The 9726-nt window shown below is 44.3% G+C and overlaps 1 protein-coding gene across 2 annotated transcripts in view; it reads left to right on the top strand.

Moving 5' to 3' along the window:
• Nucleotides 1–8726, top strand: part of LOC131892718 (transcription factor sma-9-like) — a 9892-nt gene extending 1166 nt beyond the window's left edge. Inside the window, exons 2-10 of one of the 2 annotated variants that reach the window (XM_059242550.1) lie at nucleotides 262–2134; nucleotides 2464–2673; nucleotides 2750–2897; nucleotides 3961–4124; nucleotides 4231–4437; nucleotides 5272–6020; nucleotides 6209–6415; nucleotides 6555–6929; nucleotides 7817–8726. In XM_059242550.1, coding sequence (XP_059098533.1) covers nucleotides 269–2134; nucleotides 2464–2673; nucleotides 2750–2897; nucleotides 3961–4124; nucleotides 4231–4437; nucleotides 5272–6020; nucleotides 6209–6415; nucleotides 6555–6929; nucleotides 7817–7901 — 4011 coding nt within the window. In that variant the 5' untranslated portion in view covers nucleotides 262–268 and the 3' untranslated portion in view covers nucleotides 7902–8726. The remainder of the gene's footprint in view (nucleotides 1–261; nucleotides 2135–2463; nucleotides 2674–2749; nucleotides 2898–3960; nucleotides 4125–4230; nucleotides 4438–5271; nucleotides 6021–6208; nucleotides 6416–6554; nucleotides 6930–7816) is intronic. The other variant, XM_059242551.1, reaches the window with a different exon arrangement.
• Nucleotides 8727–9726: the final 1000 nt, after the last annotated feature.

The following is a 9726-nucleotide window of genomic DNA, read 5'->3' as shown; positions in this document are numbered from 1 at the left end:
GGGGTCAGATGAGAGCTAATTTTTCTCGAGGGCCCCGCCAAGACTTTAATCTAATCTTGATTAAGTTTTGCAACGACGTGATGATGTATTGATCTGGGCCACAATAACATTGATAGCAAAGAATGAATCGAATATTATAAATCTGCTTCATGATTTACTCAAAATTCATTGCGTCATTGAGGAATGTCTTGATTCTTGTAGCATGTCATCATGACATAATTCTCGAGCCTTAATGAACAATTTGCTTGTGTCTCTCTCTAGATAGATCATGAATCGAGGACAAGAAAGGGTCCCGCCTTCCCATCAGCAACAACATCATCAACAGCAGCAGCATCAACAACAACAACAACAACGACAACAACAACAACGTCAACAACAGCAGCAACAACAACAGCAGCAGTATCAACAACAGCAACATTTGCAGCCCTTGCCCGCCTATTCCAATTCCAATGCGGCTCAATTGGGCGGGGGTCTGCCCTTGACCCCGGTTCCTGGCACGCCCGTGGGCAACATCCCCCGCTCCATGGCCTCTAGCTCCATGGGCGGGGGAGTGGGCGTGACCATGAGTCATCACATCATGCCTCATCCCGCACCCAGATCCTCTCGGATGCAGCTGAAACACCCTCCTCCCTCCAAATACGCCCAATACGCCAATCTCAGTGGGAGTGAAACCGACGTGTCCACCTCCACCGAGAATCTGACGCAAGAAGAGCGTTACCTGCTCCGCCATATGGAGCGAGAAGAGCCTCAAGGGGAGGAAAATGGCGACCCTATGGCTCTGTTGCACAGCCGAGGGGTGGGCTCGTTCCTCTCCGGCGCCTCAGCCGCCATTGGGCCGGTGTCTGACTCCCAGATGTTGGCCTTGATGCAGCTCAGACACGCCTCCTCCTCACGAGTAGCCACCTCTCGTGGGTTGTTGGACTCGCCCAGTGGGTTCACGCCCACTTCTTATGACTCTAGATCTTCACTCCAAGACGAGATCATGGCGGCCAAAATCGCGGCCTTGACTCATGGCACGCCCGTGGGCAGTGGGAGTGGCCCGAGCACGCCGAATAGCTCCTCGATGAGCATGAATAAACTGAATCCTTCGGTGTACTCCCATCCCAACAATCAGGATCCGCTCTTGGCCAATCCGAAGAACTATTTCCCGGTTCTGGGAGGGCGGAAACCGGCCGTGGAATACACCTCGAGTGGGGCGTTTTTCGATCCCAAGGCTGTGAATAAAGGGAAACCTTCGGATCGACCTTCATCCGACATCATCTCTCAACTCACACGGGAAATGAAACGACAACAACAATTGGACCCATCATCGGCCAATGCGATTTTCTCGGAGAGCTCCGATCTGAGCTCACATGGAGGCTCCAACACTCAACTCCACAAAGTGTCTCACACCACGAATCCCACCTCCATCAATAACAGCAATATCATCCACACTAGCATTAGCAACAGTAGCAATAACCAGTTGGTGGCGACGAGAACAACGAGTGCCTCGTCTTCATCGGGTTACAAATCGGATAACTCCGAGTCCAAAGAACCGGTGATTGAGCATTTCCAGAAGCGAAACAATACACGCTTGGGGGTGAATGCTCCCATGGGTTCGAACACCTCTTCCACCGGATCAGTGGCCTCGATGCTCACCCGAGGGAAACGGGCCCCGGATAAACTCACGATCTTGTCGAGATCTCAACCGGATTTGTACTCTTCCGTGGAGAATTCCGAGCTCAAGCAACAACAGCAAGAGCTGTTGTTGCTGCAACAAGAAGAACAACGATTGATCCAAAAGCACAAGCAATCCCGAGAATTGGCCCGACAGAAGGAAGAAAGTCATGAGTCTCAGGGCGTCTTGCAAGGGCCAATCAATGCACCTCCTACTCCTGCTCCTCCTCAAGGCAATGGAGCCGTCAATTATTTGAAGATGATTGAAGCCCTGCAGAATGAGAACCGTGATTTGAGAGGGGAACTTACAGAGATGGTGAAGAAGGTGTCCAAAGTGAGTCTTTTGGAGCAGGAGGTCACCAAGATTCATGCAGCCTACCAATCATTGTTGAAACACTCGGAAAAACGGGAGGCCTTAGAGAAGGCCGCCAGACAGAAACTTCAGACCGTGATTATCAACCTCTCCGATGTGAACAAGGTAACTTCCAGTGGCTATTTACAATATGAGGAAGTTGGTCTATTTTATTGAATATTTTTAGCCCGTCACTTTAAAAGAGTGACACAATTGAATCTATAAATTTACTTTTTTGTGGGGGGGATCTCGTTTAACTAAAGACTAGTCATAAATGGACGTACCATAAACGAATCCTCTCTTGTCACTGTTGTATCTGTAATCAATTTTCCACACAGGCCGATCCCTGTCTAATGATTTTCCCATAGAATTGATGTGCATCTCTTTTATAAATCAGATCTAAGGGCCTTCTAATGGTCAAAACTTGTCTTTGAACGCGTTCACCAATCTTACAGGATCTCACGGAGAGACATGAGGCCATTATGGGACAGTTAATGTCGGGCGATCCTAAGAATCAAAATATTCCGGGTCTGGACAATATCCTGAGGGGCGAGATCGCTCGAAAGGACGCCCTGATCGCTCAACTCATGGGTCAGAATAAGATGCTCATCACCACCAAAGAAAGGCAAGACATCGAGGTCACGGCTCAACAAGAAACGCTAGAGGTGAGATCCACCACCATTTCAGAAGCAAACGAACTATCGGAAAATAATGGATTGATTTCTCCTTGGCTCGATCTAGGAACAACGATCTCACATTCAGATTCTGGACACGGCTTTGTCCAATGCCCAAGCACAAGTTCTCAGGTTGGAGGAGGATAATCGAGTGAAAGAAGGCTACGCTGAAAGAGTCAAACAGATGACCAGATCCTTAGAGCAACTCCAAGCGGGTAAGAAAATGTTGATCCAAACTTCCCAAGGAACTGAGATTGTTTGTTTGTTTCTTACAAAGTCACATAGCACTAGGGCAGTTCAAAAAAAGTGCAAAAAATGCAAAATAAAAACATAATTTTCGTTGTTTCTTTTTTGACCCGAATTCAAAGCAAAATTATTAAGCTTAGAGAAAAGATTAAAAATCAGTGAAAGAAGTCAAGGTTTTGAGTCAAAACAAAGAAATATATTGATTTAAAAGATTGTGCGCATCATATCGCAAACATCATTCGTTCCTACCCTACCCTCGAGTATGAGCGTAAGATCGCCCAATTTAAGTTGCTACAGGAGGAGCTCATGCTGCAACTTAATCATTATCTTTAAATAAGAAACTTGGGCTTGAACCAAGTACAATAACATTAAGGAACGCAGGAACACTGCGGCTGCTAGCCTCCATGTAATAAGTGATAGAGAAAACAAAAGAACTTTGATGTTCGCATTAATTTTTTGGATTAAAGTTTAACCATTTCTTGTTTGATTCGAAGATTTCGCTTGTTTTCACAATCCTGGACAACATCATTTTTGAAGTCTCTAGTGGGTATGATATACCTTTTCAGGTCAACTTCTCGCCAAAAAGACTAACTCGAAAGACGCTTTTGTTTCATTTTTCATTGGTTGATTTGAAAACTTCTTCTCATTGACGAGCTAGCTCTTCTATGTACCTCTAATGAATTCAGTTCCCTTTTTAACCTGAGCTTTACTTATTTGGATAAAATTTCGATGATATAGTCTTTGCCCCTTAAAAGCCGACAGCAAATACAGGTCGTAAGCCTACTTTATACCTGTCAATCCTTAAATGGATTATCACATTTTCGATGCGATTTAGGATCGCATCCCATTTATTGGCAAAGGATTTAAGCCCCTCTATCAGCTAGAGAAAGAACTGAACGGACTCGCCTTCCGTTTCGTATTAGAACTTTGAATGGTAAAACGACAGGTTTTGGCCAAGGAAAATTGAGTCAAAATCCTTTTCGTGAGTAAAGCAAATCGAATCACTCCGCTTTCTTCCTCTCTTTATGTCAGCATCGGAGAAACGTGAAGCAATGGAAAAAAAGTTGAGGGCCAAATTGGAAGACGAACTGCGAGAATATCGCGAAGCCGAGCGACTCAACGAGCGAAGATTCACGAATCTCGGTGATCAAGACGTGGAGGACCTCAACATTAAACTCAGTCAAGCGGAAGAGAAGGTATTATCATTTGAGCCATTCATGAAGAAGACCAAGAGCCCCCCCAAAAGACCCATCTGACGAATAAACACTCGAACGAACCCTTGTTTTTCCTTCCCAATTCCAGATCATCCGATTGGAATCCGAGCGAACTCAGTGGGAGCAACGCTATTTGGAGGAGTCAGCCATGCGGCAAGTGGCCATTGATGCGGCTTCCATCCCCAAAGATGCCCGTATTGCGGCTTTGGAGAAGAACTCGGCCGAGTCGGAGAAGTTCATCGCGGAAGCTAGATCTGAGAAACTCAAACAGTTCGAGGAGATGCAGAATTCACAAGTGAGTTAGTCAGTTCATGGGCTGGATTTATTTTAGTCCAACGTGGTTGATCTTTCCGTTGGGTTTGACTAATGTGTGTTCGGGACAACTTTGGAATGACTGGATTTGCGTTTGCATTTTTCGAATTTGGTAATATTATCGTATCCGACCCGTCATATTTTTACAAAATATTGACAAGTTGCTTGCATCATGGAATCTTGTGGCTTTGTCGATCAGTAATTTGGAGAGAGACTTGAACTGTCTCAGCGAAAGCAAAATAACGAAACAAAAACTTGTTTGCTACACCAAATAGTGTCTTAAAATAAACTACGTTTTCCATTGTCAAAGGAAAACAAGTTGTTATTTTTGCCGGATTTAGGACCAAGATAATGGCCCATATTTTTTTTAACTTTGCCGATGATGTGATTAAATTTTCAGGTGAAAGGCTTTCAACTTTGTCCTTGCTCTCTTTTGGTGGTTAATCACTGCCAGTTCCTCTTTATAGAACCACTCCAAAACTGGAACATGTTCCACAGATGTTATGCTATGTAGTGCATTATATCTGTTTTCTCATTTTGGGCTGATTTTGAGAACCATCATCATAAACCTGATGCTGGTAGAAACGAAATTGAAACTCTGATTTCGTTACGATTACGATTCGTTACGATATCTTGTGAGATATAACCGTTGTATAGGACTGAGAACCAGCCACCATTTCAAAGTTGTCCTTTGTGTTTGTGCACCACCTTGCTGCTTTTTCGGGCTACTAAGTGATTCTGTGTGTGTTTTCACCCGCTTTCCACTCTCTCTTTTCTCTCGAACTTGTTCTCCTTCCTTGTGCAAACAAATCTGCAGAGGAGATTAGCCGATCTGGAGAATCACATCAAGACCCTGGAGATCACCATCGCCGAACAGAGCGGCCTGCTCAGGATTGCCCAAAGCAATCAAACATTACTGGAGAGCCGAAACCTTCTCAGTAGTGGGCGAAGTGCCACTCCCACAAACCAACATCTGATGGCTCACCAACAACAGCTCTCCTTACCCACGTTGAAAAGTCAATCCTTGTCACTCCACGCCTCGCCCACTCACTTGCTCCATGCTCGCCAGTTGTCCCATCTGACCACGCCCTCGGCGAGCCACGCACACTCGCTTGCCAACAGCCCCGTGGCGAGTCACGGCAAGCAGTTGTCCACGCCGGCTTTGGGCTACAGCTCGGCTCCCATTACTTTGAGTCGGCCCATGGTGGGAGTGAGCCACGCCTCCTCCCGGACATTGGCCGCACTGATAGCCCAGGAGACGGGGTATGGTCAGCACCAGCAGCAACAACAGCAACATGAATTGAGCCGGCATTTGAATGCCACACCCACTCGGTCCCTTTTGCACCAAAGTGAGGAGCAAATGCTTCTGAAGCCCACCGCTCGACACTTGCCTGGACTCCATTTGTCTACTCGTGATTTGTTGAGGTCGGCCACGCCCTCAGCCGAGCTCATGAGGTCAGTCACGCCCCTGCAGGTGGATATCAATACGGGTAGAAGAGACTCGGCTCCGGGAGACGTCCTCGCACATACATTTAATATCCACTCTAGTGTCTCACCAGGTTCCACGTAAGATTGCTTTCTTTGTGTTTCTTGATCACGCCCATTTGAGCCAAATTATTATTTTTTTGTCTGTGTGTGTGTCATTCTACTGCTGGCCGTTGAAACTGTATTTCCAAGTAATCGGGATAGCGTAGCCCAGTACAAACTTTTATCGGTCCCAGCGGACTCTTTTAAGTTGAATTGTATGCTTTCAGTCGGATGAATAGCTCTGAAGTCATTCATTCGGAGTACCACACCCTTTCGAGGCCAATCTCATCATTGGTTGTGTCGGTCGCGGCTTCCTCCGCTCCCAACAATCACCAGAACACGCCTGTTTACTCCAGTGGGATGACTGTCACAGGAGGAGGCACCATGCCCGGCAAAATCTCCATGGCAGCCCTGAGAGAAAGTGCCATGAACAAGTAAGTCGAAGGGCACGACATGATTGCGCTGCTCGCCCCATTTTTTGCTTCGATGTCCCTGTTTCACGCCCTGGATTTGACTAAAGCGCCCTGCATGACCCTGATAAACCACCTCGCACCCTCCTCGCTTTTGTTTCAGGTCGAGTAGCAAATACACGGGTGTACATAATCCTCAACCGCACCACCCACAAAGTCCTCAGACACACGCCAAATCGCCACGGCATCGCCATCAGAACTCGGCCCCTTCCTCCACCCCATTCCCTGTGCCGCCTCCTCGACAAAGTCAAAGTCACACCCACCACCAGCAGCAGCAGCGAAATCATCAACAGCAACAACAGCAGCCACACCATCATAATCATCCTGTGCCTCCAGCCCCAGCCCCTGCCCCTGGATTCGGCGGAGGTAGTGCCCACTATCAGACCGGTCACAGCTTCATTGATGACTCGATTGACTCGATCATGGGACCGCTTACCTCCACCCACATTGACAGTCAGAGTCCCAATCATTCCGTCAGGTAGAGTTCGTCCTCACCCGAAATGGCGCCCCTCTCTTTCTGTTGATTGGTGGATGAGGCCAGGTTTCCATCTGGCATTTTATATTTGATTGAAGCATTGTCGAAGCATTTCCTTGATAGAGGGCTTTAAATGAGGGATAAATTGTCAATCTGAGAAATTACTTCTTGTTCACTTTCACCAAAAGAAAGGCTAGCGAGACATTTGTATCTATCTGAATGACTCTTTCTAGCCCAAGATTAAAGTATGGCGATATCTCATTGCGTTTTGAAATAATGAGATCGAGTGGTTCCCATATCATTTGAATGCGTTTGTAATCCAAGAACCACTCAGATTAGAGAACAAATAATCGTGCCAAATTTTGTGACAGCCATGATTTGCCATTTTTCTTAAAGAAATATGCAATCAAAAAAGTCTAGGTGATAACTATACCTGACATGATTGATTCAGTTCACGCTTAAGACGAAAACATAGAAAATATCCACTGGAATTTGAACCTTCTCCTAAGATCACCGTTAGCCCACGGGATCTCCAAAAAAGCGCTGTAATGAAATGCCAACTAATTCAGAGCCAAGTAAATATCGAATTATTAATTCATTTTGATTCACGTCCCGAAATGAAAAATAAGCCAGGACCTCACGTCCAACATGGTTTGTTACTTTCCTCCTCGTCTCCAATTGGAGAAAACCGATGATTTCCTCTCATGCACCTCCTTTCATTCCGATGCATTTAAGAAAAAGAGACCTAGCCCTTTGCACGATTCCTGATGTATAATCGAGCCCGAAGAAAGGTTTTCCTTATCCATCGGATATTGCTCTTTTCAATGCAACCGTCTAAAAGCTTCTCGTCAAGAAAATGTGAATAATAATTCGTCTTTCTCTCATTGCAGACACGACCATCAACACCACCCACACCAACCCCATCATCACGCACTCGATGGATCCAATACCTATATGGAAGTTTGGGACATTTAAAGCCAATGGAGGGTTGCTCCCACACAAACCCATTTGCATACAATAGTATCAGATGTATCAAAATCTCCACCCTAGTTACCTTCGCTTCTTTGCCTGCACAATTGTACCAAATTGTACCCTCACTTTGCCTTACTACCTAACCATGCTCTTATTCTCTTAAGGTGATTCTACATAGGTCCATGTGAGCGGAAGCTAAAGAGATATCTGAATGATTACCAAAAAGGTTTCGCTGGAGAATGATGAATTAATAGTTAGGGCGACTAAACCCTGGGTTTTTTTTGTTTCTCTAAATTTGGAAAGCTTTATCATGACCTGTGTAGAATAACCTTAATGCAACGAATTGAATCAGTACCACGCACCACTTGCTTCGGAAACACGAAAGTTGCAAAAAATCTGATCTTTCCCGCACTTGTTGAGAAAAAAAACAAATCTGAATTGTTATCTCATATGCCACTAAATAGTTCGTAGAAGAGCAATGCAATCCTGAACGAGCATTCGGATTTGTCACCAGATCTGAATGCTGATGATATCACCCAGATCTGCAATATTTGTGCCTAAATTTCAAGACGCACGCTGTCGCAAAAGAAGCCATAATACCCATGTCAGCCCTAGTCATATGAATCCATAAAATACCACTATTTGAGACCTATCACTATAATTATATCTATCCCATGTTGAACTAGTCAGTTGAAAGGGGTTAGCCCAATCAACCCTGAATATCTTGCGAAAAAAAGTAACTTATATCCTCGCCCTAATATTGCCATATTTGCCACTATGAAGTCATCATCCTCGTTCCATGAAATACAACGGACCTTCATAGCCAAACTTCCTGTTACTTGCTCTCTGTGAGTGTCTTTCACTTTTCCGTCTCAAAGGAGCTAATGGCAAAAACAGAAGAAAAACGTCTATCGATTCTCCAGCCTTTACTCCTGGCAGACAACTAGGATGTCCGAGATAACCTTTTTTTTGTTCTGGTTTTATATGATCTTGAATTTAGTACCAGGGCTTTTATGGATGCCCAAGATCAAATTTTCATGTACTATAAAGATGCCACATGTTTCTCAAGGTCTTGTTCGGATATTGAGTCTCAATAGCTTGTTGATATTCTGAACTTAAGAGTGTGTAATGATATTTAGTTACTAAATGTTGCATAAACAAGAGTCTGTGAACAAAGAGGCTTAATCATTACTTTAGAGAAGAAAGAGCCGTGCTAAGTTGTCAAATAAATACCGACACGGTACATGTGTACTCAAATACATCTTGGTATTTTTCTCACTGACAAAATCATAGGGAACAATTTTCTTATTTTGCTTCATATACTTATAGACCGGATTAAAAACTTGCACATGCTTAAAAGCCAGGGCAGTATATTGTTACTTAATTGCAGGTAACGAAATTACAATAATTCGTTCCGTTTTCGGAAAAGGAACTGTCATGCCAATGAATTTCAACATGGCGTAATTATGACAACCCAAAAATCCAAAAATTACTCGTTCCCTTTTTCAACCTCCAAGGGTGGCTTTTTATTTTTTCGTTTCTGTCTCAACAATTGAGGAAACTTGTGAAGCTTTTAGGCAATTTTAAAGTAAATTGCTATTTTCATATGGGTCCTAAGTAGGGAAGATCAGGTCTAAAACCTTTGCTTGCTCTTTGCAACATTGAAGGTAGTTGGAATTTCAAATTTTGTCATATTTGCTCTACAGTACTTTATTGTTTATTTCTCGATCACATTCCGTTGGACCAAAATCAGGGCATTAGTAAAGAAATTACAAGTAACGAAATTACAGTAATTCGTTCCTTTTTTCGAAAAAGGAACTGTAATTGC

The sequence above is a fragment of the Tigriopus californicus genome, chromosome 2 (assembly GCF_007210705.1).
Source record: "Tigriopus californicus strain San Diego chromosome 2, Tcal_SD_v2.1, whole genome shotgun sequence".
NCBI classification, from domain to species: domain Eukaryota; kingdom Metazoa; phylum Arthropoda; class Copepoda; order Harpacticoida; family Harpacticidae; genus Tigriopus; species Tigriopus californicus.
This window is presented reverse-complemented; position numbering and strand designations above follow the sequence as displayed.